We start from the raw sequence: 19,687 nt of genomic DNA, 5'->3' as shown, positions 1-19,687 counted from the left end.
ATATACCTAGACTGATGGACACTCTATTCACAAACTTCAGGCGTCACGCAAGCAGTGTCTTGACGTTAGGATTATTTCATTTCAAAATATTTTATTGGTAATACAATAAATATAAACAAAATTATAATATAGATCATAAATATAATAAAGTACAATGTACATGTATTAACAATTGGATTAGACAACAGACAAAGCCTATACAAATCCTTTCCAAAACGTTAGGATTATCTCATACTTTGGAAAATTCCTCAAACGAGCAATTGTAATTTGGAATTGCCAACACCATCCCGACGTTCTTTTTAACATTCCATCAGCAAATTATCTGGTCTGGTTTCGTCCCCGATAAATTATATTGTTTTGGAGCCCTTTGAAGGGGGAAGAGTGTAAAGGAAACCAAGGTCCATGACTGCGTAGAATTAAAAATGAAACTAAAAAGCAATAAGATATCGTACGAACGTCTTGATCTTCAAAGCCAGGTCTGCAAATTAACTGACATACATGGTGTATGACAAATATAATCATCAACAATTTCCAGCACTTGATATTTCATATATGTGCCACATCGTATCTAAAACGGTAACTATATATCGGTAATACGTCTTCATAATTGTCAATTGGTTGTTCACAGGAGGACGTATTTCCTGGCATCAATCTGATATAATTACATTATAAAAGATAATGATAAGTTTGAAGACTGTGCAAACGCTGAAAAGGTCTGTAGATGAAGACGATGATGAAATGATGTCGATATGAGGGTTATGGATATGAAGAACCTGCTGGAGTGTCTTTTTACCAATTAAGGTAAGTAAAATTACCTTTGTTTCTCAGTTGCTATTACAGTGGAATTATTCAGGTCGTGTACATTATCGTTTAATTAGCTTTCTTAATTAGCTATTGATAGGACGTTAAACTAATAAAACCCAACCCTCTCAAAGTCTACCAATAACGTGTATTGCAACATCGTATATCTGATACCTAGCCTGAACCATCCGGTATTAAGGCCATATCTATGACTTATAACTGTACGACTTCAAGGAACAGGGCTATGCTTTTCAGTTCTCCTGGTCGTCTCTAACAAGTGTTAATAATCTTAATAATTCCACACGAATACAATTAGGAGCATTTCTCCCGCTCAATAGCCCCAGACTTGAGTCGCTGAATGTTCACAAAGATAGATATGCGGTACTGCGTTGATGTCATGCGTTCTCAATATGCAATACACTGCCATTACCTTGGCTGTTACTGTCTTTAGCAGATACCGACTCCTGTATATTAACCCTGTCCAGTTTGTGTCCATTCCTTTGCTTTGCCACTAACATACATGCGAATTCTATCACCTCTACTATAGATAGGATGCTCGCTCCCAGAAATAGACCCATGTGGCCTCCAAGGTTTCCTACAATACAAACGTAAAATGATATTTTAAAAAGATACATTTCGTCAAATAAAAAAAGCAGAATTCACGAATCTTCTATTAACGTTCTTAGTGTGTGTAAATTGCTTATTATTGACTAGATATATCATATAACGTTCAAAATGTGAATACAACGTATATATGAAATTAATTAATACAGTAATTGAAACATTGTTACGTTGTATTTTTCTGGAGTGAATCCTCATCCCCCCTCCACATACATACTGCAAAGGTCCAACCTTATCCAGAACATCAAAAATATACTCATGAGGTTACTTGTAAGTGATGATATTGAAGTTATAAAAGGTAAATTAAAATTTAATCAGCGTTTGCTATTTTTAAGAATAAACTATTATTGATCACTCCATGCATATGCCTTAGCGACAATGTCGTTAAACATTTATATGCCTTAGCGACAATGTCGTTAACATTTATATGCCTTAGCGACAATGTCGTTAAACATTTATATGCCTTAGCGACAATGTCGTTGAACATCATTGCTTAGACAGTCTTAATATCTTAGCGACAATGTCGTTAAACATTTATGTTAGCGACAGTCTAATTTATTGCCTTACGACACGTCGTTGAACATTCATATGTCTTATCGACAATGTCGTTGAACATGTCTTGACATTATATGCCTTATCGACAATGTCGTTAAACATTTATATGCCTTAGCGACAATGTCGTTGAACATTCATATGTCTAATCGACACTGTCGTTGAACATACATATGCCTTAGCGACAATGTCGTTGAACATTCATATGTCTTATCGACACCGTCATTAAATATTTATATGTCTTATCGACAATGTCGTTGAATATTCATATGTCTAATCGACACTGTCATTTGAACATTTATATGCCTTAGCGACAATGTCGTTGAACATTCATATGTCTAATCGACACTGTCATTTGAATATTTATATGCCTTAGCGACAATGTCGTTGAACATTCATATGTCTTATCGACACTGTCATTGAACATGTATATGCCTTACCAACAATGACGTTGAACATTTATGTCTAATCGACACTGTCATTGAACATGTATATGCCTTACCAACAATGTCGTTGAACATTCATATGTCTTATCGACACTGTCATTGAACATTTATGTCTTATCGACAATATTGTTGAACATTTATATGCCTTACCAACAATGTCGTTGAACATTCATATGCCTTGTCGACAATGTCGTTGAACATTGTCGTTTGAACATTTATATGCCTTACCGACAATGTCGTTGAACATTCATATGCCTTATCGACAATTCCGTTGAACATTCATATACCTTGTCGACAGTGCCGTTGAACATTGTCGTTTGAACATTTATATGCCTTAACGAAAATGTCGTTGAACGTATATATATCTGATCGGCACTTTCATTGAACATTTAAATCTCTTATCAACAATGTCGTTGAACATTCATATGCCTTATCGCCAATTTTGTTGAATATTGTCATTTGAGCATTTATAAGCCTTACTGACAATGTCATTGAATATTGTCAATTGAACATTCATATGCCTTACCGACAATGTCTTTGAATATTGTCATGTGAACATTAATTCGTCTTACCGACAATGTCGTTGAATAATTGTCATTTGAACATTTATATGTCTTACCGGCAGTGTTGTGAATATTGTCATTTGAACATTTATATGACTTACCGACAATGTCGTTGAATATTGTCATTTAAACATTTATATGACTTACCGACAATGGCGTTGAATATTGTCATTTGAACATTAATACGCCTTACCGACAATGTCGTTGAATAATTGTCATTTGGACATTTATATGCCTTACCGACAATGTCGTTGAATAATTGTCATTTGAACATTTGTATGGCTTACCGATAGTGTTGTGAATATTGTCATTTGAACACTTATATGCCTTACCGACAATGTCGTTGAACATTGTCATTTGAACATTTATATGCCTTACCGACAATGTAGTTGAATAATTGTCATTGAAACATTTATATGCCTTACCGACAATGTCGTTGAATATTGTCATTTGAACATTTATCAGCCTTACCGACAATGTCGTTCAACATCTTCACAGGTAAGTCTTCTACAACGATTTCCGACATGGAGTTGTAAAATAACGTTAAGTCGACGTAGTTAGAGCTAGGAGAAAGGATAGAATTCAATATCAGCTTTAGATTGTTTTTTATTTAGTGATTAGAAAAAAAAAAACAAAAAAAAAAAAAAAAAAACATTAAACAAGCGTTTTCTCCTACAAAACAATGAAATTCTTTTATTTTATGACTTTTAATAACTTATTATACTACATATAAATTAATAATACAGTATAAATGTATCATTTTATTTTTGCAAAAAAAATATGATACGATAAAATAATACAATTTACTGGTTTTGAACTCGAAGTTTAACGTCGGTATAGACCCACCTGACCAGTGCTCGAGCACTTACTTTATTGTTCGCTTCTCATTTCTAAAATCAGTCCATTCTTTTGTTCATGGTGCGTAATAATTGTGGTATGTGTTGACACTTTACTTCTGTCAGTAAGAAAAGTTCTCTTACCAGTTCCGTAATTTGAATATGAGCAGAAGCAAACGACTTCTAACGGCAATTCACAAAATTTACGATCGCTAAAATAAACAACATCGCATGAAAAGTTAGAAATATTCTAAAAAATATTCAATTATGTTAAAATGATAGCAAAACATCTCTTCTTAAAGAAAAATAACATATGCAATATGTCTTTGGTCTAAGAAACGAAAAAAATGTTAATTTTTCAATTTTGGTTCACATCCCGCCCGTTAAAACGCGTGTTGATCCATGATTTCCGGTGTATTACACACGAAATAGTTGACTTTGTTTTTTGTCGATTATGAACAGGTTGTGGATTTAGAAAATATTTTTGTTGTTTTGTGAAATAGAGATCTAAATAGACCACAATATGTAGAAAACTTATCATAAATACAATGTTTAATCTTTATAGGGGTGTTTGAGGACTGGTCCCTTCTTAGGCAATTTCCGTCATTTTGACAGTGATCTGTAATTTTGTTGAAAATATTCACCATAAGTCTCTCCTTAGTTAAAATAACACAAATTTCAACCATTGCTTACTTTTTTAATTTTAACAGCCAAAATCCGTGTTTTGTTCGAGCACTGGTCAAGGGAGCCTACGGTTGGTGGACTGCAGTATTGCAAACAGTAGCTTCAGAAGTAACATTTTTTCAATATAAATAAAAATTAACCAAAATAAAAAGTACCTAAGATATGATTCCTTTGGGAAAATGCTGGCATTGAGGAGTCTTTGGTTGACGAAGTTGGACCCGAATGTGGCGTAGGATAAGGACCAGTCATATTTATATGTAGTACAGATTTCGGGACATTTCCGACATCGCTCGACTATTCCCAACAGCTGGGTTAAATTATCTACAATTGAATCTAACACATCGTCACACTAATTATATATATGTCTGTAATTAATTTGCTTCCAGGTGAATGTTATTTTTTCCCGAAATTAGAAAATAAGTACCTTGAGAGTAAAATAGAAACCATGAAATTACATTTTACTTATAACGAGAATTTTTTTTTTTCATTTTTATTTTTTTATACGTATCAGCATGTGGTCTTGATGATGTAAAATTAAGAAAAACTGCTGTGAAATATTCATACTGCACATACCAAATCGTATTTCTATCCATCCTCGATACTACATGAGTTACTATCATTGACGTTATATCCACCGGTGTTATCTGATATTAAAACTGAAGGCAGTTCATGAGAAAAAACTGACCAATTACAGACCTGCAGAGACTTCCTTTGTATATGAGAGAGAGAGAGGGGGGGAAGGGGTGATGACCAACATCTCTGAACTTCCTCTGACTTTAAACTTTATGATTTGTCTCTTTACAAAATACATTGTGTAGAGAAACATATTTACAATATTCAACAAATGCAACATAGATGGAGGAAAAATTATATAACTCTTTTTAAACATAACTGATAAATTTACATAAATCTTTTAATATTTTGATATTCGTAGATTTCATATGATGTGAAAATTTAATCATATTTGGTTTCGTGTAGTAGTACTCTTTAACATAATTTTCTATCTAAGGTCAAAAACAGACACTTTGATAAATTATGAAACTCATCACCAATATCATTGATATCGCAGTATATTAATCCATCTACCAGTTTCTACATTGAATTGATAGTTACTTTTTCTAAATTTACGCAAAAAAAATCTATCATTATCATTTAATATATCAAAATATTATTCAAATTTACATTCATATTTGTATAGTCTATAACATATTGAAATTGATGAATAAAAATGTCATTCCATTTTGTAAAAATTGGTCACACAATATTAGCTATTTTGGATTCAAATAATTATGAAACTGAGAGTTCCATAAATACATCAGACCACATTCGTGTAAATATTTTGTATAAAAGTTAAGTATTGAACTACTCTAGTTTCATTAACAAAAACATTATATAACATACTTTACACTACAACATCTTATTTAGTTTCCTTTGATAGCATGTATTTGACCAATAATTAATCATTTTTATTTTAATGTCAATTATAAGTGGTCTAGTACCTAGTTCGCCATATACCATGTAACTAAGTGTATTTTTTCTCAATAGCATCAAAGCAACACAGTTATTCACAATGTACCGTTATACAATTCATCTGATGTGAATCAAAGGATAAAATAACCTGTGTCTTCTGTTGCCTCCAGTTTTACTATGAGTACAGTCCAAGGTGGATATAACGTCAGTAATAGTAACCCCTGGAGTATCGAGGATGACTGCTATCCTACATAGTCTTCTGCTGTATAATGTTGTCAGGTTGTTAATTACGAGGTATTGGCGTGTATTATAATGTATGATATGTTGTCATAGCGGATTGACAAATGTAACTTAGCATTAGCGACTATGGGTTCACTGACATCTAGACTTAATAGTGGGGGAGGAGAAATAGGTTCCCATGTACCCCTCTGGCATTTTTTCGAAACATGGTTTTTTAGGTCCGGTATGATGTCTAGTTTCATTTTATGCTTGTTGCCATTGGCAACTAATGTCCCATGGGGGTTATATGGCGGCCATCTTGGATTTCAGGTATCAAAAATGGCCAAAATGACACATTCGCATATATGCGCATAGATAGAGAACCAGACAACATTCAGAGGCAAATAAACACATTTTTTGATATGATTGAAACTTGCTAAATACGATTAAATCATAATAATGACGTTACGTCGTCTCATTTTTGTGAAATGACGGGAAAAAATCACATTGTAACAGTCATTTCGAATTGCACTAACCCTTGTGTAAACATGTGTACTATAAAAAGATAGATCGCATCAATAAGGTTGGAAAAAGAGAGGGACCCCCCCAATAAAAAATTATCAAAATATGGCTAAAAAGTCATAAATTATAATGCACTTACCCTTGTGTAAACATATGCGTATTTTAAAAGGATTTTATGTTTTTAGCAGAAGAATCGTGGACACCCCCCCTCCCAACACTACCCACAGAGAAAAAAATCTCATAATTATTTATGAAAATTACATATTTCCTGATCTGTGATTCAGACAGTTCCAAACTACAATTACATTTTTAACAGCCAGGGTCATGTAAGAATGTGCCAGGTTTATTGGTGGAGGAAAGGCGGAGTTCCCGGAGAAAAAACACCGCCAGCAGTCAATACCTGTCAACTGCCCCTGTAGATTCGAACAAGCTACCCAGAGGTGGAGGGCTTGTAGTAATATGTCGAGACATCATACCAATCGGCCATCGCGGGCCCAATTACAACTAGAACTTGGTTAGAACCGTAATAATCCACTCTGTTTTAGTGAACAACTGGAAACACAGAATTTTTCATAAATTTTCGGCTCGTGCCAGAACGAAACGTACCACTGTGTTCAAATTATTGTCCTTGTTTTTTTTTGTACTGAAGACACGATGGTATAGCACAGATCATTACCACAAAACTAAATCGTTTCGGTATCACGACTGTTACTTTGGTTTTCATCAAACTGTTGCAGGTTGGCGTAGGATTTCATCACTCCAGGAAAAAAATGTACACATCTATTTCGACTATTCCCTCATACTCCACCGAGTCTAGGAATCGTTGGAGCGATGACAGCTGACATGACAGGTTGGGGGGCTTACCTCGACGGCCATTGCCGGTCGGGGGAGTGGTCTGGGGATCAGGTCTCATCAACGTGCTGGAGATAAGGCTGTTCGGTTGGCTCTGCAGGCTTTTCGGAAGATTCTACATTCCAAGGTGGTTTGTGTGACTACAGACAACTCTACAGTTGTAACGTATCTGGAGAGAAAGGGTGGGTGGCAAAGTCCCACGTCCTTTGTGCTCTCGTCATTGGTGTTCTTCTCTTATGTCAGGAAATGCGGTTGACTCTCTTAGTCAAGCATCTTCCAGACAGATTGAATGTTCTGGCTGATACTCTTTGCAGGCGCCGCAAGCCGGTTGTGACAGAAAGGCAGCTAAATTTCCCGATCTTCGAGAGCATTTGGTAGATGTGGAACTGACTTCATAAAGACCTTTTCGCCACTTCGCCACTAATTGTCCACTTGTGTCTCTCCGGTGCCAGACCAAATGACTTGGGCTGTGAACGCTCTATCTCTAGATTGGGAGGGGATACATGCTTATGCATTCCCTTCATTCAACCTGGTGGGCAGGGTTCTAATAGAAGTTTTGGGAGCATCATTTCCCCCTCCTTCTGATAGCGCCCCTGTGACCGAGACAATCCTGGTTTCCGGAGCTCTTGTCGTTTCTGTTGGTGGATATTTCTCTGGTTTTTCCACTCAGAATCAATCTCTCCTGCGCCAGCCGCGGTCCCGGAAGATCCATTCAAGAGCGTGGAAGCTATCTCAGGAGGTCTCGCTCAGTCAAGCTTTTCTTAAGACGTGTCAGCTCGCATCGCCCGATCAATAAGTCTTCCTCACCTGTCGTCTGTCATGGAAAATCGTTTGTGATTGGTGTATCGACAGGAAGATTGATCAGGTCAAGGCCTCTGCTCAGCTGATTGCGGATGCAGTCCTCTATTTGTTTAGGGAACGCAAACTTGCCTCTAGTACTATTGCAGGCTATCGCATTGCTATTTCCAGTGTACTGTATTCTTATGGTAGAGCAGAGTTAGGGTCTTCCAACTCTTTGTCTGCCTTGATTAGGTGGCTCAGTCTGGACAGGCCTAGGGTACGGCAGTTAGCTCCACAGTGGAATCTAGCACTTGCGTTACTGAAAGGGGCTCCTTAAGAGCCTTTGGTGTCGGTCTCCATTAAGGTTTTTACTTTTGACTTCCTGCTTGCTTTTGTCTCAGGCCATATCCATCTATTCACTTTTCGTGCTTCGTTGGGCCCGATATAGCTCTGTTACCCTATTCACAATCTCTATTTGTTACCCTATTCACAATCTCTATTGAGTCGAAGTAGCATGATCAACTGCTTTGTCCCAGTTGGACGCTTAGGTTTTCCCTTGATAAAACAAGGGGGCGATGTACTATTCTTGCCCATTAAACAGGGTCAGCAGGATTTCTCCCCCCAGTACACCTCCAGATGGATATGTCAGGTGATCAGGATTGCTTATGAGCAGTCTAATTATCAATCTGGGGCGAAATGCAAGGATATGACCCATGAGGTTAGAGCCATTGCGGCTTCCTTGGCTCTCCACAATGGGTCATGGTTCCAGGACATCAAGTCTGCTGCCTTTTAGCGTGGTCAGACTACTTTCAATGACTTTTACCTACGGTCCCTGTCCTCTCATTCTAATGGACTGTTTTCCTAGGATCCCTTTGTGGCGGCCCGGTCTGTGACAGTTCCTCCTCAGCAGATATTATTTGTAGTTTTTAACTTATGCGACCAGGCATCAGAATGGTACACCTTTTTCATGGGGAGGTATATCCAAAATTGAACGAGAATAATTCGAACCCAGTTGTTTTCACTAAAAAGAAATAAATTATTACGGTTATTGGGAACTGCCTGAATTATGGAGTCAGTTCAATTCAGAATAACTGTTACAATGTGTATTGACAGAATATTTGGAGTTTTAATTTATTGATTTTGTTTTCCAATTAATTTTGTTTATTTGCCTTTGTGTGTTGTCTGGTTCTCAATCTATGCGCGTATATACGAATGTGTCATTTTGGCCATTTTTTGATAATTTTTTTTATGGGGGGGGGGGGGGGGGGGTTCCCTCTCTTTTTCCGACCTCATTGATGTGATCTATCTTTTTATAGTACACATATGTTTACACAAGGGTTAGTACAATTCGAAATGACTGTTTCAAGGTGTGTTTTGTCCATCAATTGTTTTACTTGTGATGTAAATTATGACATTTATCGATTTTTTAGGGAAAAAAGCTGAAAATTTCATTGTTTTCCCGTCATTTCACCAAAATGAGAAGACGTAACGTCATTATTATGATTTAATCGTATTCAGCATGTTTCAATCATATCAAAAATGTGTTTATTTGCCTCTCAATGTTGTCTGGTTCTCTATCTATGCGCATATATGCGAATGTGTCATTTTGGCCATTTTTTGATAAATTTTTATGGGGGGGGGGGGGGGGGGGGGACCTCATGATGCGATCCTCACTCACAAGGTTTTTTAGAAATGACTGTTACAAGGTGACCTCATTGTGATAAAATATGACGATCTATCTTTTTTATAGTACAAAATGAGAAGACTAACATATTATGTTTACACAGCATGTTTGTGTTTATTTGAATCAATGACTGGTTCTCTACAATGGTGATTTGGGGGGGGGTCCATCTTTTCATTAATGCGATCATGTTTTTATAGTACACATTGTTTACACAAGATTGGTTCAAAAATTGTTACAAGGTGTTTGTCCATCATTTTTATTGTGAAAAATTATGACATTTATCGATTTTTTAGGGAAAAAAAGCTGAAAATTTCATTGTTTTCCCGTCATTTCACAAAAATGAGAAGACGTAACGTCATTATTATGATTTAATCGTATTCAGCATGTTTCATTCATATAAAAAATGTGTTTATTTGCCTCTGAATGTTGTCTGGTTCTCTATCTATGCGCATATATGCGAATGTGTCATTTTGGCAATTTTTGATACCTGAAATCCAAGATGGCCGCCATATGACCCCCATGGGACATTAGTTGTCAATGGCAACAAGCATAAAATGAAACTAGACATCATACCGGTCCTAAAAAAAACATGTTTCGAAAAACTGCCAGAGGGGTACATGGGAACCTATTTCTCCTCCCTCACTATAATGTAACATTTTATATCTATAAATGGGAGGACTTGCCTATGTTTGCCTTGTAGCAGTCGATGAGCTCATCGTGGTCACACAGTCTCTCGGGACCTGTTAATAGTTAGAACGAATAATCATACCCTGCCTCCACTCCGTTCCTCTCAGAAATCTTTCGTCCGTCGTTCAGAGCTACGTCATCGCAGCTAGTTAATAGTGTGCATTTACTATGCATAAACTGTATTCATATGGAGTATTCAATTTAATTTTATTCGTTTTATTTTAGAGTACACTCATATTTCCTTAAATAACAATATTTACCGCGGATGTAGTAATGTCGACAGGAACAGAGAGCCACGACAGCGTTCTGGATACATTCCGTCAAACAAGCCGTGTTGGAATACTTGGGGTACCTCAGGAGACTGTCTACATCACTCTCTTTCTCCACACAGTAACTATACGGTGAAGGAAGTAACGCCCTCTGTAGTGATAAAACATTCTAATCTACCAGAATTCCCTTTGTTTTAGTATTAACGGTGTGAAACGAAGGGAATTATTGGTAGATCTGAATATGATGAAATAGAATAAGTGCTTAACTAAAGTTGAAAAGATCAGCATTATTCAACAAATAATTAGTCTTCAATTAAGTATACAGCAAGTTATAATTTCTAAACGTCATAAACAATCGAAAATATTTAAAGACCTTTATACTAGTAAGTGCAATTAATGTTAAAGTACTATTTAAAGGGTATGATTTATACTTTATACGACTTTAAATTCCTGAGCTCAATTTTTCGCGGTTTCTTATAAGGGACGTATTCGCGGAGGCTACATTTTCTGTTTTACCGTTCCTGTAATTTGTGAATCTATACACTATTGTTTTTTCTCTTGTGTACGTTACTGAATTTCGGTGGTGTAATTACAATGAAAAAAAAAACCACGCGAATGCGTGTATAGCGAAAATAAAGCACCCTCAAAATTTCGTAGATTTGGTCAATTGGTAGTTACGCATAATATGCGTTAGTCAAGAGCGTCCATTTAGTTTATTACCATGATATGATAGTACTTTGTTGGTAGTATATAATCTGAAATACCACGATATTTACCTTGTTTCTTGTTAACACAGCTTCCGCTGAAAAACCTGGACCCACGAGAAAACTGCGCATGGCAGGAAGTGGTGTTTCTACAGGTTCGTGTAAAATGACCTGCAATGATAAATATCTATTTACAGAAAATTACATGTAATATTTAAATTATCTTTACACTTAATGGATTCGTAGTCAGAGGTTAATCGAAGGTTAGAAGTTCGAATAAAGACAATATTGAACTTGGTAATGTATTAGCATCTATAGTCGCACCTATTTTGCTTTTCCTTTCAAGTCAAAACAAAAAAGGAGAGAATAACAATACCGCATCATTGCATAACACTGCACTATGGTAAAAGGAGTGAAGTGACGTCCTCACGAGTTCACGGCGACCGAAAATGCACCTAAACCACCACATGGTTTAACATGTAAATATCATATATCTTCGTTTTGTATGTTTATGCAATTATTATGACAATACACGAGGACCAAAATAAGTTCTTAAAATGGGCCAAAAGGCCAACACAATTCAGAGCCAAAACTTCCCTGTGGGACTATGAAAAAATTCATTTCGGATTTCATTCTTCGCGGGAATAAAACAACTCCTCACGGTAAAATGGGAGTAAAAAAAGTTCCACGAGACCAAAACACTCCTGAAGGAATCATCTTCTTTCGTACCACAAACTCCATAAGGCACAACGGAGTCAATACCAAACCTTTTCAAAAGACCAAAACAACTCGTGACCAAACAATGTCTTATAGGGCCAAACAACTCCTCAAGGGAACCGAATTCATTTCTCAATGGACCAAACTGACTCATCATGGACCCAGACCAAATTCTCTTTTTTATCGCTAGCTAAATTAAAAAAAAAACCAACTGGTTTACAAATATGTATGATATCGTCATCATTTTTCAAGTTATGTAACTTTAACCTTTGATCTAATTATAGATGTACTAACCGTTATACCCGATTGTAATTTAGAAGGGAAGAAATACTGCTGCTGCTGTATATCAAGGACAACCCTGAGGCCACCAAAGGTACCGTGCATTCGGGACTTCTTCTGTGGCAGCTCACCGTTAAAGGTGAAGCAAGTTCCCATGGAGGTGAGACTGACTTCAAATATACTATTGCACTCAACTCGGCGTCCCTCCCAGTAACACATTCGGAACATTTCCAAATCGTGCGAGTGCGCACGCACACATTCAAGTATTTCGTCACCGGAAATTGTCGAAGCATTTGTGTGACGTGGTATCGAGAGATTGACAGAGTTGCTTAGCTCACTCTGACGGTATACAAGATATTCCATATCGGAACAGTTAATAATGCTGTTTTTAACTTGGTTTGCATTACATATGGTGACAGCGGGGAATTCCATTTCTCCCCGTACGGAAATATAAGTATGAGTTGACGTCTCAAACCGGAAATATATGCTTAGTTCTATATACGTGAATATACACAAACTGGTAAGCATCAACAATAGTAGTACAATCCAAACGAATCTGAAAGAAACAGAAATGAAAACCATTTGTAGTATAAACAACAAATCATATATTTAATGTTGCAATCTGTAACCTTTTTTCCCCAATGGAATCATTACGCCGTTGTTCCAGCTAATCAGAAGCGACGTTACAAACGCCAAGTAATCTGAATGTTATTTAATAATAATTAATAAAAATACTACTTCTTAGATATGGTAACAACTATTTCCAGTAATGATTTACCTTGAACATCATAGTTTGTAATTACAATGTAGAGTGAAGACATTACTTTTTTGGAAAGAATGGCCATGAAAACGTTATGCCTTATAAATAACGTACGTAGCTTATGATGAACAAAATCATTCACATTCATAGGAACACGAAAAGGTGACGGTTAATGTAATTTTTTAAATACCTCCGAATAAGGCTTCTGTTGTCGGCTGCTTTATGTAAGCCATGAATTGTCGCAGATGATAAAAAATCGTCAACAACCAAATTTTCCTGATGATCAACAGGGGTGTCCATGATGGATCTTTACTTGTGAATGTATGTTCTACTTAACCTCTAACATCCGTATTACGTCAACACAGTTGACTGCAATGGATAGCGTCGATATATATGGTGTAAATAATTAATGAAATCCGGCGTAATTAATGGAGGTTGTTATACCAACTATGCATGTCAATTCATCTACCACGGTTAGCTTAAATATCGATACAATCACATCAAACCACTCTGCTAAATGATTTTAGATGAACTTCCATACATCCCAAGGCCAATCCCTAAGGACTCGTTTGTATTGTCACAGGGCGAATGACAATGAGGAGACGACACCGAAATTCTGTTACTGAATCTTTTATTTCCGATAATTTAGCGCTGTCTTTCCTGTTCTATTATCAAGGAATTATCCACGATACATAAGTTCAAGAATATGCATTACATACAAAAGTCCTCAAGTACAGTATAGGTAAAATTAATCATCCAATATGGTAACGATACGTTGTCCAAATTAACTACAGTATTTTACATGAGACGGTCAGTACTGTTATCCGAAATCAAACATAATTTTCTAAAACATTCTAATTTATACAAGATTAACGTAATTGACAACATATAGCATAAAACTATTTCCATTGGTCAAACAAGTTATTAAGTGGGAGGGGTTAACCCTGAACTGTTTACCCATAGAGCTGGACAAGTGATTGACATGTCTAAACAATTAATACGTCTGGCAGGTTTAACTCATATTCTTAATTACCCCTAAGCAACTTTAACACTACGAGTATACACAATACCGGATAGATCTACTTTCATGAAAATGTTTTAATTGCATATCATTAACTCATTAATATATAATATCACACAAATCAATGAAACCTAAATGTGACCCTTGTCACAGTCTTGAGTGTTTACCGCACTTTGTCCGATTGAACAATAGAAAACCGAGCTTTTCGTCAACAAAAGCAGGTGATTAAAAATAATGGAAACATTTGTTTATTCGTAGAAAGTGTCTCCATCTTAAATAATATCTTTTTTCATTTACATAACACCAAAAGTTATTATTAAAACGGAACAGTGTGTACTGCCCTGAGGAAGTAATATTTTCCAGTAATTTTAAATTCCAAACCTTATCGTCATTACTGTTGTCATAACAACCGATAAACGACAGTGAAGTTTGGCGTCCAAGACCTGCTTAAGTAAATGAATTCAATGTCTATTTATAGTTGTCCCTTACAACGTCCTTTCAGTTATACACTGTAGTGCACTTGCTTAATAGTGCAATAGTCAATCAGGAGAGTTCCATGTTTGTAATCATTACTTACTGGTTGTTTGGTTCCAATTAACAGTTAGGGTCTTTTAAGGTCGGTCTCCCCTGTATGCAGTATATGCTGTGTGTGTGAAATGTGTGGTAATGAGTAATAATTGTACGTTACATTATGGTCATTTCGTTATGGTAATTCTCGGTATTAGTCATATTCTTTGTAAAACTGTAAAGCAAGTAATTTTTGCGACAACTTAATTTCGCGTTTTCATGCCAAATGACTTTTTTACCATTTGATTTCGCGATCTACACCTAGATGTTTCTACTTTACCTTACGTAAATCATTTTCGTTATAATTTTTTTTCCGTATATTTAAGTAATGCAGCGAGACAAGAACAGCGATTAGTAAAACTTCGGTCGTCAGCATCGGGAATGATTACAAATACCTGTATACCAATAAATTAAGTTATTATATCCATATGTTAAATAAACTCTTCCCCTCTCTCTGTCTGTCTCTGTCTCTGTCTCTCTCTCTGTCTCTGTCTCTGTCTGTCTGTCTCTCTCTCTCTCTCTCTGTCTAAAATTTTGTAAAAATGTATAATTTTGCCATTTTTGTGTTCTTTGTCATGTACTTAATTATAATTCTGTAGGAAGAGAGCGTCATATAGGTTGGAAAACTTGTGCCCAATCCAATTGCATATAAAATTACGCAATAAAATATGTTCAAATTTAGGGTTGAAAGTTTCGTTACATGTACTTCTACTGCATAAAATATGTTTTCATGCGTTCAACATAATAAACATCCATTCATTTATCTTCAGCTGTCCAATAATTTACCTATCCTTGTTCAATAATTGCGGTGCATAGCTACAGGTAAATTATTCAACAGTTACATGAAATAGAATCTGTCTGTTGGATATATAACTCAAATAACAATGGATGATATTACAGTTTTCGATTTAAAATGTATTTTCTCCTCTTTTGATGTACTACGTAAGGAAGGAATTCGTCCAATGAAAAACAAGTACATTGAGGATATAGCATTCGTAAACACATCAAACAAGAATAATGATTGTCCTCATACCTTAAATACTATTAGCTTAGCAGTCGTTGTGTGTTACTATTAACTGATCATGAAGATTTAGACGACATGATTAAATTCCCAGTGTAGGAATACATGCACAACTAATCGTGTGCCAAGGTAAAGACGAATTTTCTTCTAATGGCTTATTTTCTTGTGATAAAAAGATGGAAACTTTGACTCATCGTCCGCCGTGCGTCATTTATACGACTTCTCCAAAAGCACTAAACCAAATTCAATGAAGTTTGTTTCCGCTATTTCTCAGAAAATACCTATACTAAAGTTCTGCATAGCATGGCGAACAGTGACCATATTGAATTTGAATACTGAAGTGTATTGCTGCCAAGGAGATTTAATGTGAAGTTTGCTTACGGTATGCAATATTTAAAGGAAGGAATAAAGAAAAAAAGCCAAGAAGTGATCCTTTCCACTGACTGACATATATAATTTCATGGTGGGTGCCCGGATCCTTCTGGGATGTCTTTTTTTCCCGTTGGAAATAAAACTTGTTTAGAATCAAAGTGGATACCAGTTAAATAGTAACCTGTTACACTGCAGAGTGTGTTTATGGGCGGGGTAAAAAGAGTCAAATTTACTCATCTAAATCGAATGCTTTTAATTTTCAAAATGATAATTTAAAACGAAATTGATAATTTTGAAGAGTCGCAAAGTTGTTTTAGCTTACCGTTAATACTACATTTATCACCAGCTTGAACTTTGCCTTTGTTTGGTGTTGTAACCTTAATTTTGGCAATCGATATATATTTTCTTATGTTTTTATTGTATTTAAGAAACTTTTTTTTATTTTTTTTTGTTTCAGAAAGATAGTGGGCCGTTAAAGTAGTATTTTTTGTAATTTTCACCATCACAAACTGTCATGAAACATAAAATGTGTGAATATTGATGCTTATCAATGATTGTTCAGATCCATAAAAGCACATAGTGGTAAATGTCGCATAAAATATTACACGTTTTGAAAGAACCGCCACAGTCAACGTTTCAAACTTTCTGGTAATATCGGAAAACTGAGTTACATCACGTGACAGACATCGGCAATACCCGTACAGATCAGAACAGTTCGGCGACTTCCGAGCTATGTTAAACGTGTACACGTTAAAAATCAATGTTTAAGCTTAATTGTTTAATTTCGTTGCGAATACGAATTTCACACAAGTCGATAAATATCGAAAGTGGAAAACTTAGAGAGGAGAGGAGAGGAATATGTAGCACACCTTAAATTCTTTTATATGCCAAATATAAGAAGAAGAAAAAATATTCCTATTAAAACATTTTTTATTGTCTTCTCCTGGTTTCCATACTTCATATTGGAACAGGTATATATATGCCGATTTTTCTGTGATCGTCGTGGTGAGATTACATACTTCAGATTCTCAACGCCTATTTCACTGAAGTGAGAAGTAGTTTGATCAGAATTAATATGGAGATGAAACTCATTCATTTCCTTGTACTATTTGGTTTGGCATCACGCGGGATATGTCAATGTCCAACAGATTGCACGTGCCCAAGAGCAAAGGTGGTCAACTGTAGCCCGGGACTCTCAGCATTTCCATCAAACCTTAGCGGCGATGTGAACATTCTCTTTGTTTCTGGGAAATACAAGATACCTAATAATATTCCATCTATTCAAAAGAATGACTTTCAGTCTATGCCAGAAATGGTCATGTTAAAAATGGCTCATTGTGAAATTAGCACTATTGCTGATGATACCTTTTTATCACAGAAATCATTACGGTATTTAGATTTGTCGCATAATAACATTCCGAAAATAAATGACAAAATATTTGCAGGGCTAATAGATTTGATTACCCTACAAATCAGTGGCAATCCACACTGTGAAATAAGTGAAACTGCTTTTGATGGTCTTTCGAATCTGCAGGAACTCTTTATAGCCGAACTGGATTTGGTGCGCCTTTTCCCGGGTATGTTCGCAAACATGAAACATCTTCGAGTTCTTGATGTTCATGGAAACAACATTTGGAAAATTGAATTCGATGTTTGGACTGTATTTTCAAGCCTACTGCATTTAGATGTATCGAATAATCTTCTAGAAGGGTTTCCGAAATTCAACGAGGATTCGAATACTACGGTAAAGATGTCGGGCAACCCTTTGCAATGTAACTGTGAATTACGATGGTTAAAACATGAACCCGAAAAGTTTTATGAATCTGAATATGCGAATGATATCTTAGTGTGTGCAGGACCAGAGCGGCTTAAGCACGCCCCTATTCTGCTCGTGTCGGCCGCAGAATTCAAATGTCTTCCACCAGAAATTATAAAATGTACACCTGAAACGTATGTTGTGATGGAAACGGCACCACTCCGGATGTCGTGTGAATTGGCGGGAGATCCGTATCCGGATGTTACCTGGACCAGATTCGACGGAAAACATTTAGAATTTACTTATGAAAACATATCCAATTATTATGTTTCAAAAACGGGAACTTTAGAAATTTTCAACGTCTCACAGGCCGATGAAGGTACGTGGAGTTTAAATGTGAGAAATACAGTTGGACAGAAAAGTCACCAGCTTAGAGTTGTTGTTACTCCTAAAACAACAACGACAACAACAACAACGATGACGACAGCGACGACAGCTACTACGCCTCTGACAACAACGTCTACAACGCAACCTACAAAAGCGATGGCATCATTAGAAACAACAAAAGAGACAGCTTCCAACATTTCTTCGACGACGTCAGGTAAAATGACATCCACAACTTCGACACATTATGCGACAACACAGAGTCTGACGACAGGACCCTCAGTCTTGATGAAGACAACAAGAGATGCATCAACATCTGCCCTGGCATCCCTAACAACTGACGATACAAAAGTCGGAATAGTGATAGCAAGCATATTCGGAGGAATACTTATTGCTGTTGCTATCGCTGAACCGGGCCAATGAGTTCCTTATCAGCTACCACAAAACTGCTTAGTTAAAGGTGACGCGATAGTGTGAATATGGTTATCAAGACAATGCCATATTGCTGGGTTCCGTATTGTTCAGATTTATTAGTAATGAAACGAAGAAAATAGTATGATAAAATAATTAGTCAATGGGAGATGGAAAGAAGAACAAAGAATCATATTACAGAGTAAGTTATATAGATCTAGGAATGCAAATCAGTACTACTACTGGTGTAAATTAGATTACCTGTTTGTTCTGCGAAAGTGTGTAACTTCAATCGTTTTGTAGTACATGCCTTGTATACATAATAAAGAAATCCATTAAAAGTTTTTTTATTTGATTTTTTTACCATATAATTCTGCTTTTAATAAGATTTTTATAAGGAAGGAAATGGCACTGTCACTTTGATGTTTTGTTTTACTGTTTTGCATATATGTATGATTATGTCATGAACTTATAAAAAGAGATTATGTGAAGAAAAAAAATCATTTTCACAAATCACAGAAATGGCGAACATTTGATTACATTAAAATTGATTGATAACGTCATAAACAATCCTTTTATCGTTGTTTGACGATACTTTCCTGTAATGTAGATGCTTTAAGGTTACAAGTTAATGATCTCTCTCTCATTATTACCCTGAAACGTTTGCTGAAACGTCTCGCAAATTCATCCACACGAAAATAACCGGATA

At 36.0% G+C, this 19,687-nt stretch overlaps 2 protein-coding genes across 2 annotated transcripts; one reads left to right on the top strand and one right to left on the bottom strand.

Moving 5' to 3' along the window:
- Positions 1-43: 43 nt before the first annotated feature.
- LOC138327719 (acid-sensing ion channel 4-like) lies at positions 44-15,096 on the bottom strand. Its single transcript, XM_069274037.1, has 7 exons — positions 13,637-15,096; positions 12,702-13,242; positions 11,763-11,861; positions 10,978-11,137; positions 4,659-4,836; positions 3,455-3,546; positions 44-1,396 (listed from the first exon to the last, which is right to left on the bottom strand). Exons 1-7 carry the CDS (start codon positions 13,744-13,746, stop codon positions 1,197-1,199), a joined length of 1,380 nt encoding a protein of 459 aa, XP_069130138.1. The 5' UTR covers positions 13,747-15,096; the 3' UTR covers positions 44-1,196.
- A 2,345-nt stretch (positions 15,097-17,441) lies between these two features.
- On the top strand, positions 17,442-18,990 carry LOC138327055 (leucine-rich repeat and fibronectin type III domain-containing protein 1-like protein). Its single transcript, XM_069273046.1, has one exon. The coding sequence runs from the start codon at positions 17,503-17,505 to the stop codon at positions 18,988-18,990; it is 1,488 nt and encodes a 495-aa protein (XP_069129147.1). The 5' UTR covers positions 17,442-17,502.
- Positions 18,991-19,687: the final 697 nt, after the last annotated feature.

This window comes from Argopecten irradians, chromosome 7 (genome assembly GCF_041381155.1).
Source record: "Argopecten irradians isolate NY chromosome 7, Ai_NY, whole genome shotgun sequence".
Taxonomy (NCBI): domain Eukaryota; kingdom Metazoa; phylum Mollusca; class Bivalvia; order Pectinida; family Pectinidae; genus Argopecten; species Argopecten irradians.
The sequence above is the reverse complement of the archived record's forward strand: the minus strand, read 5'-3'. Positions and strand labels throughout refer to the sequence as shown.

Excerpts from the sequence above, each read along its gene's own strand:
- LOC138327719 (XM_069274037.1), bottom strand. The coding sequence starts at position 13,746 with ATGGACACCCCTGTTGATCATCAGGAAAATTTGGTTGTTGACGATTTT. Across the intron at positions 3,547-4,658 it reads CCAAAGGAATCATATCTTAG|CTCTAACTACGTCGACTTAA; the intron begins GTACTTTTTATT and ends CCTTTCTCCTAG. Across the intron at positions 1,397-3,454 it reads GATGTTGAACGACATTGTCG|GAAACCTTGGAGGCCACATG; the intron begins GTAAGGCTGATA and ends TTTGTATTGTAG.
- LOC138327055 (XM_069273046.1), top strand. The coding sequence starts at position 17,503 with ATGGAGATGAAACTCATTCATTTCCTTGTACTATTTGGTTTGGCATCA.